This window comes from Melopsittacus undulatus, chromosome 5, assembly GCF_012275295.1.
Source record: "Melopsittacus undulatus isolate bMelUnd1 chromosome 5, bMelUnd1.mat.Z, whole genome shotgun sequence".
Taxonomy (NCBI): domain Eukaryota; kingdom Metazoa; phylum Chordata; class Aves; order Psittaciformes; family Psittaculidae; genus Melopsittacus; species Melopsittacus undulatus.
Genome location: NC_047531.1, coordinates 42,388,695 through 42,413,971, shown reverse-complemented (window position 1 = coordinate 42,413,971; position 25,277 = coordinate 42,388,695). Strand labels below are relative to the sequence as shown.

The following is a 25,277-nucleotide window of genomic DNA, read 5'->3' as shown; positions in this document are numbered from 1 at the left end:
GTGGATTGAGCTATGGGGGACTATCACTGAATCAATGCACCGAGGTCTTTGCTGCGTGTGAGAAGTTAACAGGAAGTGAACAGTCTGAATGGAGGCAGCCCTTGAGCCCACAGCCAGCCAAGAAAAGTCAAAGTCACTCTTTGACTCAGCTTTATGTATGGCAGAAGTTGGCTGGATGCAGTTTGAGTGAGAGTTGGGTGTTAACCTGAAATTAAGACACTTAAGCAGTGATATGCATCGTGGTGTTATAGTCTTGTGACTATAGGAGAAGAACATTGTGAACACTGTGGAAGAGCCTGCAGTTAGAGGCAGCTGATTTTCAACCTCTTACTCCTGTTCATACCCCATGAAGCTAGTTCCCCTGTATAGCTTTACCACTTGTCTCTGATTTCCATTGTCATGTAGACAGGAAGCCTCACACCGCTGCCCTGGTCCTGCATCAAGGGGAAACAGCAGAGTTTGATGTGCTTTTCAAACCCACCCTGGCACAATGTGTGAAAGGGAAGATCTGTCTGTCAGTGGTGGACAACCCATATGAAGAGACCAGCATTCAGCTGTTAGGTGAAGGCTATGAGGATGACTTCACACTGGATAACATCCATGGACTAGTGTCAGACAACAAGAAGGAGAGCACTGAGGGCAATCTGGAGGAAGACATAATTGAGGGTAAGAGAGGAAAGGCTGCCAGGATGAAGCAAGGAACAGGAAACTACACATCTGACCACCCTGTGACAGCACAGGTCTGGTCCAGCCTTTGGGAACAGCTCCTGTTGCCTTTTGTAGTGTGCAGGGTAGCCACGCATAAGAACACACGGGAAGATTCTCTTTCAAGGGAGAATCTTGCAGGTTAGCAGGGAAGGGTCAGAGATGCCAGCATTCAGCTTCTATCTCTGAACGGAGGTCTGCTGGCCCATACTCAATTATTGAGATGAAGACCATGTGTGGTACTTTGTGCCCTTTGTGTAACCAGGCCTGTGCTGTTGCCCATTGGACGAGGTAGCCTGTGAGAATGCCAGCTGCATGCACAGACACAGTGCATACTGTACAGCTATCTCTCTGCACAGCATAGCCACGGGTTTAGGGATGTGCTGGGGCATGTTCCTGAAAGTGGCAGGATGGAGAACTGCATCTCCCAGCAGAAGGAAGGCTTGAAGCAAGGAAGAGTGGGACATACATATGTCTGTGCATGTGAGGAGTCAGATGGACCTCACTGCATGCTGAGACCTCTTGTTCTTATTCTTAGCAGCTGCCAGAGTGGAACACATCCAGTTTGGGGACTGTCACATCGGGACACCCTACACTGTGACCTTCACAATCAGCAACCGCAGCAAGGTGGAGGTGCTGCGGTTTGAGTGGCTGGTAGACCCGCCATTCGTGTTCTCCCCCCAGGTGAGCTAGGACATCTCTGCCTTTCCCTTCTTCTCAAGCCTTACCCAGTGGTTTCCTGGGAGCTAGCAGGGAGTCACCGTAGACTGGTAAAAGGAAGTTCCAGTGCCATGTAGGAGATACAATCCTGGCTTTACTGGGGCAGAGCCATCAGCCCTACAGTAAAGACTCTGTGTTACAGGATGTATTTTTGTTTGTACTTTCCTCTGTCAGACCTCAGATAAAGACACAGTAGGATGCAGGTTTCTGGCACAGCTGCTCACCATATCAATCCCTTTGCTGTCAGTCCTACCCTTGCCAACAATTCCTGTTTGGTCTTGGCTCTCTGGTTCTCCATAGGTGGGACACCTCCATGCTGGCTGTGCTAAGGACATCACAGTGACCCTGAAATCAGATGTCGCAGTTGCCTTCAAAATGCACCCTGTGAAGTGTAAGATTGTGAGGATCACCTTCCAGCTGCCACCAGAAGCAGTGGTGGACTGGGATGACTGCCTGCACACCATCGAGTGGATGGATGCCAGCAGGGACTCAGCAGCCACGTGGCCTGTGAGAAAGGTAAGAAACACAACAGCAAAAACTACTGAGCTTCTACAAAAAGAGCTGCCAATGGCAGCAGACTGATATCTCTGCTGGCTAAGCAGCTCCTGCTTCCTCCTTTATTTAATCTATCCCATGAAGTTAAACAGCAGTGCATTTTTGAGGAGAGGTGGATGTACAGTGGCCTGACATGCTCACACAAGGTGGCAGGTCTTTCAGAAAGAGATGTTTAGCCACATGCAAACTATCAGTCTCTGCCAAAGGCTGAAGTGTTGCAGCCTATGTTTAATGGGAGGTCACACTTTCTGATTTCATTGCATTTTATGGTGTTAAAATGTCTTACCTGATTCAGTGCCTTTTCACCAAGGGGTTAAATTCACTGTGTTCTGTCTCTTGGAGAGCAACATTAGTGCTCTTCTGTGCATGCTGGGTAACCTACCAGCATGTTGTGTGTGTGTGCTCTGAGCTCTGTCTTCACTGACACCAGATATTTTGATTGTGGTCGCTGTATCATGTGGGATATCTCATTATGGAGCAGCCCAGGCACTGTAGGACAGTCATGCAAGAGTCTGGGTGTCATCTTCAGAAACTCTTGCTTCTACTATCTATAGTATTATATTACACTAGTAATGTCAAACACACCCAGTGATGGTTCTTCCCTAGTTTCTGAAGCACTGTAAAAACTGAAAACTAAACTTCTTCCTCATCAGAGCTTCAGCAGTCAGAGACTTTCCTAAGGAATTCATTCTCATCCCAAAAATACCTGTCACCAGCCCCTACCACTGTACCTGTTGCCTAACATGACATCTGGAAGGCACTTTCTCCTAAGACAAGAAGGAATAGGTGCTTTCTAGGTTTGTTCAATCTTGGAGGTCTCCATCCACAGAGCTCCTGCAGGGGAACTTATTTCTAATTTAGAGGCCTTCTGGTATTTATAGGGGCCAGGAAAAAATGTCAGACACTCTACAGGGATGAAACACATGGACTGATACTCGGTCGTAGTCCCCATGGGTGTACACAGTCATGGTGGTGATTGCTTTGAGCAATAGGTAGAAACAAATAGGCAACAGAAGGGTCAAATTTTGTCATCTTTCAGGCAAAATAAATGGGGATGGTCCTTTCTAGCCTCTATATGTGATTTTAAGGCCAAAAGACTCCCTACTCTGCCTGGCTTTCTGGGTTTTGCTTAATGATTCTTCCCTTTCCTCTGTGGAGGTGATCAAGACAACCCCAGAACCAGCTCACACTGTCCTGGAGAAGAGCAGCCGTGAGGTGGAGCTTCACCTCAGTGCTGTTGTTGACTATGCCAAGTTCCAGCTGGATGCGGACATGATTCAGTTCAAGGAGACCTTGCTCTTCCAGACAAGGACAGTCACGTGAGTGCTGGAGGCCAGACAAAGACCTGCAAGTGGGAGCTGCCTTTCCCAGGGTTGATACAGCATCTGCTTCCCCAGACTTGTGCTGTACTCTCTGGTGGCCTCTGCTTTTCCTTCTACTCATGGTCTTGTGCCAACAAAAGTTACACTGGCATATTTATTGCTCAGCCACTTCTTCTATTTCTTCTAATTCTTCTAAAACCTCTTCTAATTTCTGAGAGGCTGACCGGCCTTGGAGGAAGGTGCTGCTGCCTTCTGGTTCTTGAGGTTTCAGTTTCTACATATCCTGGGGTCCTGGAGATCTCCCACATGTGGATCTGAGTACCTTCCTAGAACTTTTTGTGCAGTCTCACTTGCTGTTTTTCCCTTTAAACAAGTTATTTATTGTTTCATCCTTTCTGGGTCCTGGCTAAGTGCTGAAGCCACATATCTGCATACAAAACCAGGCAGCAGATGGTAGACACCATGCTGCCAAGACATGCCAGGAGAGGTTCTGCTGAGAACAACCATGGTCTTGCTTTCTTTGCATGTTGCCTGTCCTCATCTGCTTAAGAATGAGTATGCAGTTAAAATAATGTCAAACTGAGATATAAAGACCAGAATAAGACCCTTGAATTAACCTCCTGGGCACCATGTCTGCCTTTTCCTCTCTAACATCCAAACTTTTAAATACTTTATCTTGGGGCAACCCAGGGCAGCAATCTAGACCAAACAGAGATGCTTGAGGAAGAAGATGCTACTCAGCATAAAGAAAGGGATACCAGGAGTCCACTATAAAGCATTACTTTTCTACTTGCTTTGTACTTACTGGATGTTTTCTTTTTATTTCTTTTTATTCATTTATTCTCTTGCTGAAAAGCAGTTTCCAGCTGTCTAATACAGGGAATGTAGCCCTGGGATACACCTGGATAGCAACTGTGAAGGATGAAAGGGCAGTGAACCATACCGGGGAGCTGCTCCTGCCCAATCTGAATGGTAAGGCACTGGCTTTAGGTGGGAGGTGGGCATGCCCAGGGTGTTTCAGTTGGTAGCTGATGGCTTGCAGAGAAGATTGTGGCACTTCACCCCAAAACATGAATTACCTTTTCATCCCTGTCCAGTCATCTGATTTCATCAGCTGCAGCTGGAGACTTTCTCCTTGTCCCCCTCCTGCCTTTCATACTCTCATATGCTTGCTCTGACACTTGTGGTCTGCATGGGAGCTGAGTCTGGGTCAGAACTGGCAACAGGGACATGATGGCAGCTCTTTGGGAAGTCTCTGAGACTGGGAAAACTGAAGGTGTAACACTAAGTTAGCTGATCTGTATCACTGTCTGTGTGTGATCCCCCAGTCCAAAGCAAATGCAGTGTTACAGTCTAAAACTGACTCTCCTAACTTAGACACAGAAGTATTGCTGCCATCAGAGACCCTGATCCCAGCATGCTGGAACTCAATGGTGAGACTGTGACTCATTAACCCATAGCAATGTGCTTGTGTCTGAGTGCTTGTTTTCCTTCGGTGGCTTCAAGGAAACAGGACTGTGTGTCCAAGAGGTCTCATCATCGAATCATAGAATAGTTAGGGGTGGAAAGGACCTTCAGATCATCTAGTTCAACCCCCCTGCCATGGACAGGGACACCTCACACTAAACCATGTTACCCAAGGCTCTGTCCAGCCCTGCCTTGAACACCACCAGGGATGGAGAATTCACAGCTTGGGTGACCCATTCTAGTGCCTCACCACCCTCATAGTAAAGAACTTCTTCTTTATATCTAACCTGAACTTCTCTGTTTAAGTTTTAACCCATTACCCCTTGTCCTACCACTACAGTCCCTAATGAAGAGTCCATCCCCAGCATCCCTGTAGCCCCCTTTCAGATACTGGAAGGCTGCTATGAGGTCTTCACGCAGCCTTCTCTTCTCCAAGCTGCACAGCCCCAACTTTCTCAGCCTGTCTTCATACAGGAGGTGCTCCAGCCCCCGATCATCCTTGTGGCCTCCTCTGGACTTGTTCCAACAGTTCCATGTCCTTTTTATGTTGAGGGCACCAGAACTGCACACCAGAAATAGGATATAGGAGAGCAGTCAACCCTTGTGTTTCCTAGCATGGACAGCTTTTCTGCCCAGAAATTCCCCCAGATGCTGCAATGCAGGTATCTGTTAGATCCTGGACATGGTTTGGGAATGAATTCTAGCCAAAAGTGGTCCTGCAGGAGACATTTGCATCTAGCTCCCCAATCTAGCATGGAGTGAAGCAGCAGGCTTCTGTCCTGGGCCCTTTTGATTTGCTAAAGTAGACAGAGCCTTTCTGTTCACCATCTGAGTGTCTCTACAGAGGGATGCTTAGTGGTCTGTTTTGATTCAAGCAGTTCTCTGAGTCTCTTCATGGCCATTTCACTGTATTTGCTGCCCCCAACCCTGTTGTCCCACCTGTTTTCCCACCTCCCCTCAGGACTTTCTGGGATTATGATTTAGCAAGCAGTATCACAGAAATAAAACACAAACTGGCCACTCTGCCTGTTCTTTAGTGGGAGCTCTCCTGCTGAAAGCACTTAGCCAGAGACACTCCAAATGCATCCCAGCTCCGTTCTGTCCACTGCAGCAGGAGGCAGAGTTGCTGGGAGCAAAGAATTTTCTCCTTGAGAGATGTCGTGCTTCTTCCTTACCACAGGGGATTCCCTCTCCTCCACTTGTGGTACCTCTGGGAAGCTCCATTGTTCGAGTCAGCTGGACCATGCACTGGAGCACGTCTCTCCCTCCCTGAGCTCATCTCTAAATGCCATCAGTGGCATATCACCATTCTCTGTCGAGCCCTGCAGTGGCACCATCCCTGTTGGCCAGGAACAGCTCTTCCAGATGAAGTTCTCTCCAGTTTACGTGGGGAACTTTGAGAGCCGTATGCTCTGCAGGTAGGAAATGTCCTGGCACTTTTCAACTCATGCTGCTGATATATAGTCATAGTTGTGCCTCTGGGATGGGTGAGGTGAGAACCTGTGGACAACCAGCCACAGAGAGAAAGCAGAACCAATCAATATGCAGGAGTGAAGATGATCATCCAGCTTTGGTAGAAGTAGGAATGGAGGCACTGGGAAAAGATATCACATGAAATATTAAGCTCCTGTAGGGATCTCTCTGCAATGAGAGGACAAGAAAGGCTGCCTAGGGGCCAGCCAGTCCCTAGCTATGCTCCCTTACCAGTCAAGCATGACCTCCTTATCTGCAGAGAAACCTGTGCACTGCAATTGGTCTTCAGACACATCACTGGTTATGTTTGTGCCGTTTCTTCTGTCTCTGTGGCAGGGAATGCAGTTCTGTTTTATTTTCTGCACAGTACTTGCGTGGAGAAGGGGTGCAACAGTACATGCTGTACAAGGAGATAGGCAAGCTGCTGGCTGTCTGGTAATGTTTACCTGGCTAATCTCAGTCCCTTTCTTCCTAGTATTCCTAACCTGACACCAAACCAAAAGTGTCCGGAGGTGGTTGTGAAGGGGAAAAGTCTGATGACAAACTGCCACTTTGAACTAGAAGACTCTGATTACCTCACATCAAACAGGCGCAACGCAAAGTTGCCGTACCCAAAGGAGACAATGTTAGATCTCAACACAAGAGTGATTGAGTTTGTGGCAATTGGGGTGTGCAGCAGAAGCAGCAGGTAGGTGTGGGCATGGCTTCTCTGGCTGATGGTCTCCCAGTCATGCCCCTTGTCTAGAGAACCTCTCCAGCTCCTATTCCAGGCCTCAGCATACGTCTGTACCTTGTCTGCAGTCTGCGGATCCTTGGTCACCAGTCTGTCTTGGGGCTGGAAGAAACTGGTCAGTGAAGACCAACTAGCCAATTTTTGGTTCTCTTTGTTCTTTTCCTCAATAGTGTGAATCAGTCTGGGAGGACCATGTATCCCAAACTTCTGCTTTGTGGCCAATACAACCTTTGTCCCTCCAAAGAACATTCTTGCTCCTTTGAGATTACCAATTGGACAGGGTCAGCAAAGGCTGCAGCCACAATAGAGAGCACCATTCTTCCAAGAGACTCTTACTGGACTTGATGTTACTGTTTTCATTTGATCTTACCATTTCAACATGGAAGAGTTTGGATAATTTCTTTGCTAATTTCTCTGTGGATAGGTATTAATTTTTAGTCACCTGAGACACAAACAAGGTCCCTAGAAAGCAGGTGAAATGTTTGTGCTCCCAGCCTGGTTCCCAGTACTGAATAACTCCTTCTAGATGGTGTCCAGGACTGGCAGTTCTGATGCCTGCTACAGGACAAGAGTTGTTCAAATCCCAGCACCACCTTAGTAGTCCATTTTGTTTTGTGTTCCCAGGACCTTCACAGTTACAAACCCAACCAGTTCTGCATACTCCTTCCAGTGGACTTGTCAAGACCCTGAAGCTCCACGAGGACAGGAGGCTTTCTTCTGCTTCACAGAGAGAGGTCAGATCCAGCCAGGGAAGAAAGCAGAGGTGGGTGCAGAAAATTAAGGTAGATCTATAGCTCCACTACACATGTATGCCACTTTAGCACTGGATATGTCTACACTACTGGGCATCCCCTCTCACTATGAGCCTGCCAAGAGCATGCAGAAACTGTAGTGTAGATGAGCTGGCAGATGAACCTGTTCTCACCCTCTACCCACATCTGCCAAGCTTAGGCACAGCTGCCTATCTCTGAGCTCACATCAGCATAAGGTAGAGGTTCCTTGGGTTTCTTGGTGGTGTAAACTGCACACACACACACTCCTTGCCCTGCCAAGGGCAGCACCTTCATTTGCCTTTTTCTTCCACAGATGAAGTTCCAGTTCATTCCCCAGCACCTGGATGTTACAGAATCATTCTGGATCTTTACAGTTCCTGAGCAGAACATTTCAGTCCCAGTTCTGTTAGTGGGCAATGCCAGTGACCCACTCGTGACTCTGGACAGATCTCACCTGAACTTCCAGTTGCTGTTAATCGGTGAGCAACATGGTTCTACCTTGCATGCTCAGATGTGGACTGCTCCAGGGGCTCAGGACTCCTATTGTTCCAGCGGGCTCCAAAAGGGAAGCTGGAAATGGAAACAGGCACTTTTAAACAGATCATCCAGCTTCTGGCACCCAAATGTATGAGGGGGAGGAAGTCATGTGTCAAGGACAAGGCATGTGGTTGAGGCTATTCTCAAGAGGGGATTTAATCATATAATCATAGAATAGTTAGGGTTGGAAAGGACCTCAAGATCATCTAGTTCCAACCCCTTTGCCATGGGCAGGGACACCTCACACTAAACCATGCCACCCAAGGGTTCGTCCAACCTGGTCTTGAACACCGCCAGGGATGGAGCATTCACTACCTCCCTGGGCAACCCATTCCAGTACCTCACCACCCTAACAGTAAAGAATTTCTTCCTTATATCCAGTCTAAACCTCTGCTGTTTAAGTTTCAACCCGTTACCCCTTGTCCTGTCACTACAGTTCCTAATGAAGAGTCCCTCCCCAGCATCCCTGTAGGCCTCCTTCAGATACTAGAAGGCTGCTATGAGGTCTCCACGCAACCTTATCTTCTCCAGGCTGAACAGCCCCAACTTTCTCAGCCTGTCTTCATATGAGAGGTGCTTCAGTCCCCTGATCATCCTCGTGGCCCTCCTCTGGACTTGTTCTAACAGTTCCATGTCCTTTTTATGTTGAGGACACCAGAACTGCACACAATACTCCAAGTGAGGTCTCACGAGAGCAGAGTAGAGGGGCAGGATCACCTCCTTCGACCTGCTGGTCACGCTCCTCTTGATGCAGCCCAGGATACAGTTGGCTTTCTGGGCTGTGAGTGCACACTGCTGGCTCATGTTCATTTTCTCATTGACCAACACCCCCAAGTCCTTCTCCGCAGGACTACCATGAATTTCCTTTTTGCCCAACCTGTAGCTGTGCCTGGGATTGCTCCAACCCAGGTGTAAGACCTTGCACTTGGCATGATTAAACTTCATAAGGTTGGCATCAGCCCACCTCACAAGTGTGTCAAGGTCCTTCTGAATGGCATTCCTTCCCTCTAGTGTATCAACAGAGCCACACAGCTTGGTGTCATCGGCAAACTTGCTGAGGGCACACTCAATCCCACTGTCCATGTCAGCGACAAAGATGTTAAACAAGACCGGTCCCAACACCGATCCCTGAGGGACATCACTTGTTACTGGTCTCCAGCTGGACATTGAGCCGTTGACTACAACTCTTTGAGTGCAACCATCCAGCCAGTTCTTTATCCACCGAGTGCTCCACCTATCAAATGATGACACTCCAATTTAGAGACAAGGATGTCATGTGGGACAGTGTCGAACGCTTTGCACAAGTCCAGGTAGATGACATCAACTGCTCCACCCCTGTCCATCACTTTTGTAGCCCCATCATAGAAGGCCACCAAATTGGTCAGGCAGGATTTTCCCCTCGTAAAGCCATGTTGGCTGTCACCAAGCACCTTGTTTTTTTTTTATGTGCCCTAGCATGCCTTCCAAGAGAATCTGCTCCCAGATTTTGCCAGGCACAGAGGTGAGACTGACTGGTCTGTAATTCCTCGGGTCATCCATTTTCCCCTTCTTGAAAATGGGGGTTACATTTCCCTTTTTCCAGTCATCAGGAACTTCACCTGTCTGCCATGATTTTTCAAATATGATGGCCAGTGGCTTTGCAACTTCATTCGCCAGCTCCTTCAGGAAACGCAGATGGATTTCATCAGGTCCCATGGACTTGTGTACATTCAGGTTCTTAAGATGGTCTCAAACCAGATCCTCTCGTACAGTGGGCCCAAGGTCTAGGTTTTCACATTCCCTGCGTCCACGCTCCAAGACTTGGGTGCTGCGGTCAGAGCCTTTGCCAGTGAAGACCAAGGCAAAGAAGCCATTCAGAACCTCAGCCTTCTCCAAGTCCTGTGTAGCCACTTCTCCTGAAAGTTTCCGGAGGGAGCCTACATTGTCCTTAGTCTGTTTTTTAGCCGCTACATACCTATAAAATCCCTTCCTATTATCTTTAACATCCCTTGCCAAGTTTAGCTCCAATTGGGCCTTAGCTTTCCTAACTTGGTCCCTAACTACCCTGACAACATCCCTGTATTCATCCCAGGCCACCTGTCCTTGTTTCCACCTTTTATAATCCTCTTTTTTCCTGTGAATTTTTCTCAGCAGCTCCTTATTCATCCAAGGAGGTCTCCTGGCCTTCCTGCTGCACTTCCTTCTGGTCGGGATGCAACACTCCTGAGCTTGTAGCAGGTGATCCTTGAATGTTAACCAAGAGTCTTGGGCCCCCTTGCCCTCTAGGGCTATATCCCATGGAACCTTGCTAAGCAGGTTCCTGAAGAGTCCAAAGTCTGCTCTCTTGAAGTCCAGGGCAGTGAGCTTGCTGCAAGCTCTTCTCACTGTCTTGAGGACCTCAAATTCAACCATCTCGTGATCACTGCATCCAAGACTTCCCTGGAGAGTCACATTTCCAATGAGCCCTTCCTTGTTGGTGAGCACAAGGTCAAGCAGGGCACATCTCCTCGTCAGCTCCTTTATTGCTTGCAGAAGGAAGTTGTCTTCCACACAATCGAGAAACCTCCTGGATTGCTTGTGCCGGGCCGTACCGTCGCCCCAACAGATATCAGGGTGGTTGAAGTCCCCCATGAGAACAAGGGCCTGTGAGTGTGAGGCTTTTCCTATTTGTCTGTAGAATTCTTCATCCACAGGTTCCTCTTGATCAGGCAGTTTGTAACATATCCCCACAGTAATGTGTCCCATCACCAATTTCCCATTAACCCTGACCCACAAACTTTCTGTTAACTGATCACCTGTCCCCAGACAGAGTTCCGTACTCTCCAGCCTATCCGTAACATAAAGGGCAACTCCCCCTCCCCTCCTACCGGGCCTGTCTTTTCTAAAAAGTCTATAACCCTCCATTCCAACACTCCAGTCAAAGGAGCCATCCCACCATGTTTCGGTGATGCCTATTATATCATAGCCCCGTAGATGTGCCCACATCTCTAATTCCTCTTGTTTATTCCCCATGCTACTGGCATTTGTATAGAGGCATCTGATCCGAGCTCCAAATGAAGCTGGCTCAGTGGCTGGAGCATTTAGAATATAACCTGAGTGACAGGGCCTTGGGATGGTAAAGAGGTTCATTAACCTATAAAGGAAATAAGATACTACAGATGGAAATCAGGGATACTTTTGGATTCTTCTGCAGCAGTGGACTTTCAGGATGCCCCAGGAGAGTTTTTCAGGGTGTGTGTGCATGTAGAGGTCCATCCTAAAACATCTATAAGAGCCTGCCCCAGATTTCTAGAGCATCTGGCCTCCTGCACATGTCTAAGTAAGCATACTGAATGCTGGTGGCCTGTGACTTTAAAGTCACCTAAGCAGCTTCAGTCTTCTTTTTCAACAGATTGGTATTTTTTTGTTTGTTTTGTCTTCCAAAATCTCAGTCTCTGAAAGTGAAGAATGTATCTTATCCCTCTCCCTGTCTTCCATCTCTACCTACGTCAGTATTTTTAAGATATTCTACTACTATCTGAGCTGGCATAAGCTATACAGAGCATCCCACCAATATTTAATCAGAGTTAATCCAAAAAATTAGACCATATTACTGCAGAGACGTGGTCTGTATTAAGCTGTGTTCTAAAATAGTATTTTTTTGGCATAATATCAAAAGTGACAGTTAGTTTGAGCATGAACAGCTCATCTGACTTCCTATTCAAAGCTGTGTGTTAAGGTGGAGTCATGTTGGTTGCTGTCAGACTTTTATTTCTGTTTCTGCCTATGTAAGTGTATATGCCAAAAAGTAATTTACCTTACAGTAGTTGTAGTTTTCTGAGGCACCATGTGTACGTAGTTTGTGATCTGTTCTCCTTCTCTGAAACTGAAAATTCTCATAATTAATGGAGTTTGTGTGGTGAAGGAATTGGGATGGTCACAGTGGTACCACCTTGTATTCTCTCTTGAGGGGTGCAACAGTCTGTAGTGGACATTGCTGGCTAAAACCACCCAGAACAATTAAAAGGGGCGTATCTCTGTTGGATTTTATTTACAGAAACTGTACTTTAAAGAATCACGGTTTCTGTAAGGCAAGTAATCCCTTTCCTCACATCTGTATTTAACCTTCAGGTTTTAAATCTGTATCTTAGCTGTTCAAAGTGTATTTGGAACATCTTTTTAGTTGGAAATATAGTAGGTTTGCTGTTCCCTTCTCTCCAAAGTATGATTAAATACTCTTTCTGCTATGTCTCTGCAGTTTGAGCATTTGAATTGCATGTGCCACCTGGCAAGCATCTATGCAAATTATTTGCACAAAAATCAGCTGAAGTTGCATGGTGAAACACATCTATTACTCCACCATATGTGTTCATGCAGCTTGTATAGGTCTATCAAGCTCTCAGAAAAGGTGACACTGGTTATAGATGTAACTTCATATAGACTGTAAACAACATTTATGTATTAAATTTAATTCTAGCTACTTTCTAGGTATTTTTGTGCTTTTGGAGGGGGTGGATGTGCATAGTTTGCTGAAAACTAGAAAGATGCCATCTAATACTTTGGGTACTGGTGTATGCCATATTTGCCTTAAAAAATGTGTTGGACTGATAAAGCATCTAATATGAAATGCTTTGAAATTATGCAGATTAGAGGTAAACTACAGTTTTCCGCTTGTTTTGCTTTTAAGTATGCATATGTAAACTATGAAAATACTCCAGAAAAAGACCTTGTCTATTTATGTCTGTTATTCTTTAGTCTGGTGACTTTGAAAACTGGGGTTGTAATTCATGTGCAAATATTTTTGAAGATGTAGTCTGGCATAACTTGATTTGTCCCTTCTCACATCTACAGAAGGTCTTTCCTGAGTAGGAGGAGGTGATTTTTGAGGATTCAGGCTGTACATAATTTATCTCAAGTCGATGTCTCAGTCACTCAGGAAAGACATTTCTCTAGGTTTTCTGTCCTATGATTTCACTTAGGAGCTCATTTTCTCACCATTCTTGGTGGATCTTGCTAGATTTTTAAAACACCTGTGAGTAAAACCAGCAGCTGGTAATTTTAAAGTAGTTTGGTTTGTTTCTATCTGATCTAAAGAACAGTACCAGAAAAGTTCTTAGGGGTAGGGAAAAAGGTCTTAGTTAAAATAGTACTCCTAGTTGGAGGTCTGTGTAGGAATCAGTCCAAAAAAAGGTACTCTAAGAGATACAGCAAGTTACTCTGGTGTTGTGCCAGTTGCACAGCTACTGTGTATAATAATGCACTGGCTGGCACAAAAGAATGATGCTCTTACATTTACTATCCCTGGTTCATAGATGTCAAAAAATGTGCTTCTTTTGGGTATAGCAGTAAATGTGGCAGTCCTGTCTACAGATCTGTTGCAGCAGAAAATGTTGCTTGGTTGCCCAGGGAGATAGTGAATGCTCCATCCCTGGCAGTGTTCAAGATCAGGTTGGATGAAGCCTTGGGTGATATGGTTTAGTGTGAGGTGTCCCTGCCCATGGCAGGGGGGTTGGAACTAGATGATCTTGAGGTCCTTTCCAATCCTAACTATTCTATGATTCTATGGTTACTACATTGCTCAGAGTATTTATTACAGGTGCTGGCAACTGACTGGGTGTGTTGGGATGGAATGATGCTCCCCTCCCCCAACACAACTAGTTTAAAGCATCCTTGACAAGTCTGGCAAGCCTCCCAGCAAAGCCACTCTTCCCTTTCTTTATTAGAGCAGTTCCACCAGCCCCCAGTGGGCCTGGCCTACAAATGTGGGCCCCATGTCCAAGACACCCAAACCCTTGACTATGACACCACCCTTTTAACCATTTATTAACCTGTCCAATCCTCCTTGCCTTTGGAAGGTCCTCCCCTGTGTCTTGGAGAATTGTCGAAAAGACTATCTGAGCTCCAGAACCCCTGACCACCTCTCCCAGAGCTCTGTAGTTCTTCTTTATACTCCTCAGGCTACTACTATCTATATCCCTAGCACCCACATGTATTTGGGGGAAGCAGGATAGTTCAGGGGATCTCCTTGCATGGAGAGAGGGTGCAACAGTGCATGCTGTACAAGAAATGTTTCCATATTGGCATTCTGGGTGTGCCATGCTGCAAGCAATGGTCCTCACCGCAAACTGCATGCTGTGCTCAGCTGGCAGGCAGGAGTCGAGGGGGCAATGGTGGCCCAGTCGCCAGAGGAACAAATGGTTTTCAGCAGCTACTTTGTCCTCTCCCCAGGGCACGAAGTACGCCAGACCATGTATATGATCAACAGTGAGAAGGAAGCCTTCAGCTTTGCTTTCAGGGAAAGCTCTCTCTTCTCAGAGGCATGCCAGGCCTCCGTGAAGGTAGAGCCCCTGAAAGGCTCCATCGCTCCTCTTTCAAGGTAAAAGAGCTCACAGGCCACATTCCCTCTCCTGCATGCCAAACATTGCACTGTCATTTTGCTTTTGGGATTTTTTCCCTTGGTAGTCACCGGCTGCCTCTCAGCAGTAGCAGACATCTGCCTTGTTTTGTTCCTTTCCAATTGGGACACTGTGAAACTGCAGGTTTCTTGGTAAAGTGGTTGTGCCCAGTTTACCCTAGTCTTCTAGGTTTCCTTCCTGGAGAAATTCATGCTATACAACTTCTAGTTTTGATGACAAAAGCATGTTTTGGGGTTTTAAGCCTGTGATCCCCTAAGCCAGTAGCCTTAAGTGTGCAAAGTCTACTCTGTTCTCTCCGTTCCTTTAGTGACAGAGCCCACGATGCATGGTCTGTGCAAGACTGCCAAGAGGAGCAAAGCATGCAAGCAGCACTACAAGCACCATATAAGCCCATTGAGGGAGTACAGCAACAGACTTACACAGCTAGCTGTGTTTCGTAGAATCCCCTGTTAGAAAATGGATGTTCTTTTCTTGTAAACTGCAGCCATGGCTTGCAATCAGACACAATCATGAGTTCAGGCAGTGTTAACAGCTCACTAGCTCATCTGCTGATCCACCATGGATGTCCCTGTGCCCATTCATAGCCTGCTCTGGGGTACAGAGAACATGTTAGCTCCAGGCAGCTTTGCTATGGCTTAAAAGATGCTGAATGTTTGCTTGCCATGGGGTACAAGAGAGTGTCCTATATCAGTTACTGTGGCTCAGTTGAGAAGCGGTAGTTCCACAGGTCTTTGTAGTTTGGTTGTGTTTGATCACCTATCCAGAGATTACTCACAGAAATTACAAAGAGGCAGTTTGGTGGAACTCACATTGTACTGCTGTCATAGGAACTGGATGATTCTTCCTTGGAAAGAGGGTGTTACTCTTGTCATACAGATCAGAGAGACTGGAAGTCTCTGAGTACCTTCTTATGTGTTTGGGATAGAAGCAGGCTCTCAAGGCAATGCTACCCTCCAGCACATGGACAGGACAGTAAAGGTAGTGTTAGCTGCTTTGTTGTTGTATCTTCTGCTGTTTCATTGCATGGAACCATCATACTCTAAACAGCTGTCAGCACGGAGAGTGGAAGGCCCTGGAAGGTCAGAATGCCATTCCTGATTTCTTCTAGGCCCGGGGTCTCACCACAGCCATTGCACAGCTGCTCTGCCATAGGGAAGGCAATGTGGGGCCAAGAAAACTAAAAGACAGTGAATGGAGCAAAAAGGGTCTTTTCTTCTCAGGCTTCCCATTACAGTCTTCTTCATACCAACAATAGAAGGAGAGGTGGTCTTCAACCTCAAGTGCGATGTCAAGAGAAAAACCCAGCCTCTCTCCTTGAACATCAAGGCCACCAGCTACAGCATGAATGTCTCTGTCAGGTGCCAGGACAGCGATGGCCATGTCACTGAGCTCAGTGCACACAAAGTCAACACCATTGATCTCAAGGAAGTGAGTAGCACTGGTTCTCTGAACCATTTGCTCCACAAAGCCCTGCAAGATTGCACCTTAACCAGAAGCTTTACAGGCAGATTTCAACAAGAGGGAAAGTTTTTCTTCATTTATGGGTACAGTCAGGTCTCGAGAGGGAGGGAGATGGATCTTTCACACAAGTCATTAGCTGAATGGGAGAGATGCCAGAGCACATGAGGGAGGAGCACTTAGTGGGCTGGCCAGCAATTGATGTGTACTCCAACCCATCATCTTCACCACCTTCTCCCCCACAGGTACAGCTAAATGAGAGCATCAAGTGCATCTTCAGCATCCGCAACAATGGCAGATTCAGCTTCACCTTCACATGGGAGCTGTGTGGTCCAGCAGCCTGTCAGCAGGTCCTCACCATCACCCCTTGGACAGGCATCCTGCAGGCAGAGGAGAAAGCAGAGACCCAGCTGACATTTCACCCACAAAAGATGTGCTCTTTAAAGGATGTTAAGCTGGCACTGCAGGTGAGGGACCAACAGTTAATAAGGGACCTTTGCCTTCCCTACACAGCAGCTTGGCAGCAGGAACCCAAAGCCAGGGGTGAGCTCCACCACTAAAGAGCCTAAAGGAGGCAAAAGAGGCTCCTGCTGCTGAGATAAAGAGTCTGACAGCTTCTGAATGGAGAATTTTACTGTTTGTTTGGGAGCCCTTTGGGAAGCACGTTTGTTCCAGAACATATCCACTAGGCTCACTCTGTCCCTAATTTAGGAGTGGGAGGAGGGGGGGCTACCTAGATGTGCATGGGGATGGAGCTGTTTCTCCTTACCAGGCCCTTCCTGAGCCAGGTCCCACAGCTCAGATAGGTCTTGCCATTGCGTGGCTGCACAAAGTAGGGATGTGGCTCTCTAAAAACCTTTTCCTGGATGTGGCTCTAGAAACCTTTCTCTGAGAGGGAAGCAAGCCTTCTACCTTCAATTTGCATTCTGGGAACTGAAATCCTTTCAGTGTTTGCTGAAATTCCTTCAGCATTTGCTGGAATTCCTTCAGCATTTGCTTTTCCTTACTGACACTGCAGCCAGCTGTCCCCATCCTCTTCCTCAAATGTCTCTGGTGTTTGTGGATGGAATTTCCATATTTTCAGCTGGTTCATGCTGTCTTTCACTCCACCAGATCAGCAAGGGTCCCACATTTACCTGCGTGTTTCTGGCCACTGTGGTAGCACCTGCTGTTCACTTCTCCACCACTAGACTCAACTTTGGAACCTGCTTCATCTACCATGCTGGGATGACACCTGTCCAGCAGACCCTTGTCATCACAAACAAGGCAAACAAGGATATGAGGTAGGACTTCTTCACACACTCCTTTGACCCTTGCTTAGCACGTGCGTACTGTGTCTTTATGACCACAGTGGGTGAAATCCTGAAGATGCAGGGAAAGGAGGTGGAAGAAACTCAAGTAGCCCTGTTGTTTGAGCACACACAGCCTTGTGACACCTCTGTTCCCCTTTGCTGTGCTTTCTGCCAGTTTGAACTGCTTGTTCAGCAACACTGTGCACCTCAAGGTGGACTTCCCAGTGTGGAATATCCTATGCCCAGGAGGGACAGTGGAGGTCCCCATCACTTTCTATCCCAGAGAGGTTGCATCTTACCGTGAACTCATCCCTATTGAAATCAATGGTGTGTACCAACAGACCATTGAGGTCCGAGGAAGAGGCGTGGAAATGAAGGTGAGATTAAATCCAAATCCTAAAACTGCAGGTAGCAGGCAGCCAGCATCGCTTTCTAATTTTCCTTATCTCTTCCCCAGCCTACCATGTTTTGGTTTTCTGCCATAAGGGTGGCAGAAAGCCTTTTTTCCTTCTTTACTTTCACTTGCATTAACCCCTCCTGTCTCAGGTTGATGTTGTGGAACCACAAGGAAAGGTGGTGAACCTGGGAGCCCTCTCCATTGGACAGATGGTGAAGAAGATTGTCACCATAGCAAACAACAGTGCTGCCCCTCTCACTTTTAAGCTTAGTCTCACGTCCACCCTGCCAGAGCTGCAAGAAGCTGGGGTAAGGCCCCTTCATTCACTGGAGAGCACTTTGGTGTGCCTGCAGGTAGCTATGAACTGCTCTGGGCAGGAGCTAGTAGCTAATTACGACCATGTCCTGTCCCGGCTGCCTATGTGCTGTCCTGTCCTCTGCTTGGACTGCTTTGCCAGCAGATACTTGCAGTGTGAATGCCTCAGCTGAGCTGGATGTCAGGACTCCCCTAAGAGCCAGAAGTGAGGTGGTACAATTCCCCTGTTCTGTTTTAGACACATACATTAGGATGCAGCCATGTATTTTAGATCTGGAAAGGTAAGGGAGATAAATGAATTTTTAAAGATTAAGAGTTAAAGCTCTCTTGAAGCTCACATGAAATTACTTCAGAAGACATAGTTCAGTTCACCATGGCCAGATGAACACATCACAGAAAAACACCTTTGGTGTTACCTAGGAATTCATATGTGGGAATGAGTGGGACTGGGGCAGTGTTGGTGGGGACAGAACAGGAATTGGAAGACTCTTATCTGACTCTAATGAGGGAGGATCCACAGCTCAGTTGCCAGGTGAAGCAGTCTCCACTCATTTTGTTGGGCAGGTTCTCTGCTTGAAGCCTACTAAGGAGCTAAACCTGAAGCCCAGAGGAGACACCTGCAAAGTGGAGGTGACCTTCTCTCCAAAGCACCGCATCCAGCCATTCACTGAAGAAGTGATGTTGGAGTGCAGTGGGCTGGTGCACTCCCTTTTTGTGGTGCGGGGCTCCTGCCAGGGCAGCCAAGTGAGCTTGGACCAGGACCACCTCAGCTTTGGAGCCGTGATGCAGCAAAGCTACACAAGCCAGCGCATTGTCATGAGGAACACAGGCGACATAGGAGTCAAGTAATGCAGAACCCTATCCCCTCTGAGGGCTGACAGCTTGGATAAGGGTTGCATGGAGCTGTAGCTTGCCCAGATAGTTCCCCTCTGCTTTTCCATCACAGTGAATAGTCATGCAGCCAAGGCTATGCAGTCAGGCCCTGGCAGTTAGCAAAGGGGTACACCCAAAGGGGATGCAACCAGAAGCTTCTTTACAGATGGGCTCAGCTAAGTCCTGCCCAGCCTAAAGCCTGGTTGCCAGGTGCCTCAGCATCATGCCCAAGATGTGGAAAATACTGCAAGAGACTTACAAACAGCACACAAGCCTCCCAAGTTGCTAATCCTTCTTTCCTCTTCTTGTGCTTTCCTTGGCAAGGTTTAAGTGGGACATAAAGAGCTTCAAGCCAGATTTCTGCATCAGGCCCACAGAGGGTTACATCTCCCCAGGAATGGTTGTCCCTTTCGTTGTGACCTTCCGCCCCTCAAAGCTGGGTCAGGCCGTCCAGTATGATGGGCTGCAGTGCTTCATCCAGGGCAGTGAGCCACTCCAGCTTACTCTGGCAGGATGCTGTGTGGAAGCCCCTGTGATCAAAGAGGTAACTGGAGCAGAAACAGGATGGATCCCATCCCACCTGTACCCCACCATTCGCACCCCATCTCTCCCAGGGCAGGGACTGGAGGACACTTAATGTGCATGGACTCTCTCCTGCCTGGGTATTCTAGAGAGCTGAGAAATCCACAAGGCAGGATTCTCAAAATTCCTGAGCCCTGTTAAAGGTGCTGTTCCTCCAGTGCTCTATGCTGCAGTACCCTTGCCACAGGGACACTGCAGGGCTTTTCTGGGACCCTCCCCACAAAGCCACTTTGCTATACTCCCAAAATTGTACACCCACAGCAGCTCTTCTCCATGTTGGGGCAGGGGAGGACACCCAGCCCTAGGAGTGAGCAGGGCGCCTGCATCAGGCCCCTGGGGCATAGGGATGCAGTGGGGAGGACTCCTGGCCCTCACAGGCGTTGCAGGACAGGGTAACTTGGGAAGTGTTGGCTCCTAATCCCAAAAGAATGTCCAGAACTGCTTTTCAGCCTGCCTACAAAGGGGCTGTGCATCTATAGGTCTTCTCCTTGCACAGGATCTAGGACACCCCTTTTTCTTTCACTCAGCATGTGAAAGGATTGTTCTCCCTTCTTTAAGAACAAATAACTTGATTTACTACAAAAGCTGTGGCCCAACTGGAAATTTTGCATGTGACAAGGAAGAGCTGCTCTCTGTGCTTCAAGTCCTGGTGTAGAGCCAGTGAGAGAAGTTCCTTGCTGTACCAAGCAACCTCTGTGCTCCTCTGTTGCAGACTCTGATTTTCACATGCAGCGTGCGTGAGAAGCAGAGCCAGACCATCCTCTTGTCGAACCCAAGCAATGAGGCCTGGACTGTGCAACCCATCATTGAGGGGGAACACTGGAAGGGGCCTGAACTTTTCCATTTAGAAGCCAATGAACAAAAAAAGCCATACAAGGTCACCTACGCACCTCAAACCATGAGCTCTGAGAATATGAATCATCAGGTACGTGAGCTGTACCAGCATGCCAACCTTCATGGGGTGACCCTCATAGCTCACCCAGCTTTGGGCAGGAGGTTGGACAACATGACATTCAGAGGCCCTGTCCAAGCTGAAGGTGTCCTGTGATCTCTGTTGGAAGCTGCTGTTTTGGTGGCTAGAGGCCAGGCACAAGGAAAGGCGGGTGGGAAGTCTGGGTTGACTACTAACTGTGTTGGAGCAGCTCACCTAAAAAGCCAGGCTTTCTGAAGGTCCAGGAAATTAAGTTTGTTCGGTGCAGCTGCTGGTCCCTGCCTGTGCAGTGTGTGGGGTCTCAGTCCCTATGGACTGAACAGACTCCCCAAGCACAACCACTTCTGCCAGCACCGCTGTGCTGGTGTCCTTTTCCCCTTCACAGGGAGCAAGAAGGGCAAAACTACCCTGCAGTTTCTCACTGAGCCCGTGGCCATGAGCAGTTAGGTGGGAAACGACACCAAGAGCTCTCCTGTTATCCCCTTCAGTAGTATAAGAGCTTTGGAAAGAGCCATCCCTGCAGAACTCAGGCTGTGCACATGGGGATGACTGACCCCTTTGTTTCCATGGGCAGTATTTTTTGTGACAGACCAGGGATAACCCATAAATCAAAGGGGCCAGTTCAGAAGGAATTTGGGGTGCTGGAGCTGCTGGGGTCCTTGCCCTACTCCTGCTGACCTTACCCTAGGCCAGAATTTAGGCCAGAGTGGAGGCCACAGACTTCTGGGCTCAATATCCAGGGTGCTCAGCAGAGCTGGGCCCTGTAGGATTGCACGTGCTCAGTACCTCTTTAACGTACAGTCTTGCGTGAAGAGTGTTGCCATTTTCAGCTGTTCTGAAGGCAGAGGAGATGCTGCTCCAGAGGCAGGTGACTGTGACCCATTGCCACTCAAAATGAGTATGGATACAAGCTTTTCGTGGCCCACCTGGCTGTAAGCTAGCACCCTGTTGTGCCAGTTACAGGCTGCTCCCTTGACAGTAATATTGGGGCTAATCCCAGCAGGGACTGCCATCCCCCTCACTATGGTTGTCCCTGCATGAGCACAGGGCTGGCAGTGGATGTACCCTGGTTAGTCAGGCAAGTAAGAGAGTGTTGGGATAGGCAGAACAGTTCTGCTGCAGGGCCACTGCATCTTTGTTTTGCCCAGAGATGCTGCCTCTTGTCTCCTGTGGCTGTGCCAGCGCAAGTGGGTGCAACGCTGCCATCTCTCCTGTGCAGGACAGGGCTGCAGTTACAGCTCTGCCAGCGGGACTTGCTCAAAGCTGCTCAAGTGACAGCCTGAGACATGGGACTGACCAGAGATACTCCACAGCCAGGAACTGGTCCAGACAGAGCACAGGAGAGCTCACTTATTCTCCATCTTGTCTTCTAGGGTTCCATCTTCTTCCCATTGCCAGATGGGATGGGCTTGTACTACTGCCTGCAAGGAACTGCTAAAGACCCAGAGTGTTCAGGGATGATTTCCCGGCAGGTGCCGTGTAGAACGTCCCACACTGAGCTCATCCCCGTCTGCAACTGGCTACACAGGCCACAGAGGTGAGTTCAGCCCAAGAAGTCTTGCCCCGTCAGCAATCCCTGCAGCAGCACAAGGAGGGAACCTTCCACGGCATGGAATATCCTTCCTGAGAGCTTTTTACTCCCTTGGCCATTTTTGGCAATAGGTGCCTGCACACAACCCATGTTCTGCCTACACAGACCCATCCTGCAGGCCTTGCTTCCAAGGTGGATAAAAGCTGGCTCTCTCTTCCTGAGGGAGAGGGGCAGTATTGTACCTGTGTTTGTCCTTCCCATTGACCTTCACTCTGTCCTCTCACCCACAGGTTCCTTGTGGTGATAGACATACTCAAACCAGAAAAGCCGGAAAGCAGTTTTGTGCTTCAGGGGCTGGAACACATTGATGTGCCAGGCTCCGCCAAGAAGGACTACCAGCTCACGTTCCTGTCCTATAAAGAAGTAGTCATTAACGCAGTGGTAAGTGTGGACTTCAGGCTGTGGGGCCGTTCAAGGAGCTGTTGGCTCACCGAGAAGGTACACACCTGTTTTCATACCTTGAAATGCACACTGGTGGGATTGTTGGTGTCCTGGGTGGGTACTAAAAAGCAAGCATCTCTTCACACACCCCCTAACACAATAGTTTCTGTGTGGGTCCCACTGCTGAGTACAGGTGGGTCAGGACATTGGTGAGCTGGAAGCAATGCATAATCAGGAGCCTCTAAAGGAGAAAGTGGAAGAACTTAGGGATGTTGGCTGACAAGAAGCTCAACATGAGGCAGCAGTGTGCACTTGAGGCTAGAACCACACCCCCCACCATGTGCTGGGCTGCATCGCCAGAGTGTGAGCAGCAGGTCAATGGAAGTGATTCTCCCACTCTTCTCTGATGAGATCCCACCTGGAATACTGCATCCAGCTTTGGGGTCAGCATAAGGAGGACATGGAGCTGCTTGAACGAGTCCAGAGGAGGCCATGAAAGATGATCAGAGGGCTGGAGCACCCACTTGTGAGGAAAAGCTGAGGGAGCTGGGCTTGTTTTGCTGGGAGAAGGCTCTGGGGAGACCTTAGAGAAGACTTCCAGTACCTGATGAGGCCAGAAAAACCGCTGTGGAGCATCTTTGTACAAGAGTATGTAGGGATAGGACAAGGGAGAGTGGCTTTAAACTGACAGATGAGAGATTTATATTGGGAAGAAGTTCTTCACTGTAATGGTGTTGAGACATTGAAGCACATGGCCCAGAGAAGTTATGGATGCCCATCCCTGGAAGTGTTTAATGCCAGGTTAGACGAGGCTTTGAGCAGCCTGATCTAGTGGAAGGTTCCATGCAAGAGGGATGAAAACTAGATGATCTTTAAGGTCCCTTCCAACTGATACCATCTAGGGTTCTGTGAAATACCACACATGCTTTCCCCCAGTCTTGCACTTTTCCTCTGTGGCTGCTCACAGCTGTTCTTGAAATCAGGACATTGTGCTTGGCAGGCTCTTTGAGCTGGCTTAGCACAGCTGCTATATTTTTTTATCTGCAGAATCATAGAATCATAGAATAGTTAGGGTTGGAAAGGACCTCAAGATCATCTAGTTCCAACCCACTGCCATGGGCAGGGACACCTCACACTAAACCATGCCACCCAAGGCTTCGTCCAACCTGGCCTTGAACACTGCCAGGGATGGAGAATTCACAGCTTGGGTGACCCATTCTAGTGCCTCACCACCTTCATATCTATTCCTTATATCTAACCTGAACTTCCTCTGTTTAAGTTTCAACCCATTACCCCTTGTCCTACCACAACAGTCCCTAATGAAGAGTCCCTCACCAGCATCCCTGTAGCCCCCCTTCAAGTACTGGAAGGCTGCTATGAGGTCTCCATGCAGCCTTCTCTTCTCCAAGCTGCACAGCCCCAACTTTCTCAGCCTGTCTTCATATGGGAGGTGCTCCAGCCCCCTGATTATCCTCATGGCCTCCTCTGGACTTGTTCCAACAGTTCCATGTCCTTTTTATGTTGAGGACACCAGAAATGTACACAATATTCCAAAGGGAGGTCTCACAAGAGTAGAGTAGAGGGGCAGGATCACTTCGTTTGACCTGCAAAGGTCCTTCTTGGCAGAGAATGACCAGCACTTCCCTTTTTCTCTGATTCAGGTGACCTTCCTCAATGAGGAGACGGGGGAATACTTGTTCTACATGGTGACTTACAACGCTACCGCTTCGGAACCCATCAGCACTGTTGAAATTACCACTGCTGTTCGACAGAGAGTATCCTCCACCGTCAAGGTGGACAACCCTCTGTCCGTCCCAGTGACGTTTGCCATAGACTGCAAAGTGCCTGACATCAGTGTTCCCCCACAGTTCACTGTTCCTGCACAGTCAGAGGTAGGAGCAAAGCTCCCCCAGTACACTCTCACTTCAGCCTTTCTGGGAGGGGGTGCTCTTGATGGGTGATGCCCTGAACAAACCATCTGGGGCTTCTTTCCAAGGGTGGTAGCTCCCATCTGCTGATAGTTTAGAGGGGAAGTGGTGTGTGAGAATATCCCTAGTGGGAATCATCATGTGCTAGTGGAGTCTGCTCTGCTACCCCTTGTGATATGCTGCCATCAGGCCTCACGTGGCAGGTCCTTGTGCCACATGCTCTTTATTTAATGTGGTTTTTCAGTTCAGAGTGGCTGCAACACATGCCTCAGCCCACCGCAGGGTGCCTGCAGCCTGGATTGATAGGACATGGTGTGTGCCCTGGGGCATTATAGGGGCATTTTAGGGTGGGAAGTTTCTGGGATAGTGCTGGAGGACTCTCAGCTCTTGGGGACTGTCCCACAAGTGAACTGTCCCCCTCGATGTAGCAAGGCTGTGCCCCAGAAAGGAGCTGGAACAAGGAAGGTAGCCCAGGCTTCCAGCACTCTGTGAGTACACAAGGGAACAATTTCTTCCATCCTAGGCCCTGAATTCACTGTCTCTGCCTAACTCAGTGGCTTTTCCCCTCATTCCTCTTAGGCTGATCTTGTACTTGAGTACCAGCCCCTCAAAGTGGGTGAGAGCACCGGGTGCCTGGTGCTCCAGAGCAGTGACTTGGGCTCTTTCTACTACAACCTGCAATTGAAAGCCATCGTGAGCAGGCCGGAGAAGCCCCTCTACTTCTGCATCACACTGGGCTCTAGTCAGACCATCACTGCAAAAATAATGAATTATGCCCGGCAGAAGACTGAGTACTTCCTCCAGGTGAGCCCGAGCTGACACGGCTGTGGCTGGGAGGCAGCTCCTCTGGCCAGCACCAGCCCTCTCTGC

At 48.3% G+C, this 25,277-nt stretch overlaps 1 protein-coding gene across 1 annotated transcript in view; it reads left to right on the top strand.

Moving 5' to 3' along the window:
• Positions 1-25,277, top strand: part of LOC101880493 (HYDIN axonemal central pair apparatus protein) — a 110,043-nt gene that overhangs the window by 83,748 nt on the left and 1,018 nt on the right. The window contains exons 61-82 of the mRNA XM_034063205.1: positions 406-666; positions 1,247-1,389; positions 1,726-1,941; positions 3,139-3,299; positions 4,162-4,274; positions 5,950-6,187; positions 6,718-6,930; positions 7,600-7,738; positions 8,062-8,227; positions 14,472-14,619; positions 15,880-16,087; positions 16,363-16,584; positions 17,231-17,400; positions 17,585-17,786; positions 17,956-18,114; positions 18,686-18,966; positions 19,319-19,538; positions 20,289-20,501; positions 21,881-22,044; positions 22,329-22,479; positions 24,141-24,371; positions 24,987-25,211. Of these exons, the coding sequence (XP_033919096.1) occupies positions 406-666; positions 1,247-1,389; positions 1,726-1,941; positions 3,139-3,299; positions 4,162-4,274; positions 5,950-6,187; positions 6,718-6,930; positions 7,600-7,738; positions 8,062-8,227; positions 14,472-14,619; positions 15,880-16,087; positions 16,363-16,584; positions 17,231-17,400; positions 17,585-17,786; positions 17,956-18,114; positions 18,686-18,966; positions 19,319-19,538; positions 20,289-20,501; positions 21,881-22,044; positions 22,329-22,479; positions 24,141-24,371; positions 24,987-25,211 (4,244 nt within the window). The remainder of the gene's footprint in view (positions 1-405; positions 667-1,246; positions 1,390-1,725; positions 1,942-3,138; positions 3,300-4,161; positions 4,275-5,949; positions 6,188-6,717; positions 6,931-7,599; positions 7,739-8,061; positions 8,228-14,471; positions 14,620-15,879; positions 16,088-16,362; positions 16,585-17,230; positions 17,401-17,584; positions 17,787-17,955; positions 18,115-18,685; positions 18,967-19,318; positions 19,539-20,288; positions 20,502-21,880; positions 22,045-22,328; positions 22,480-24,140; positions 24,372-24,986; positions 25,212-25,277) is intronic.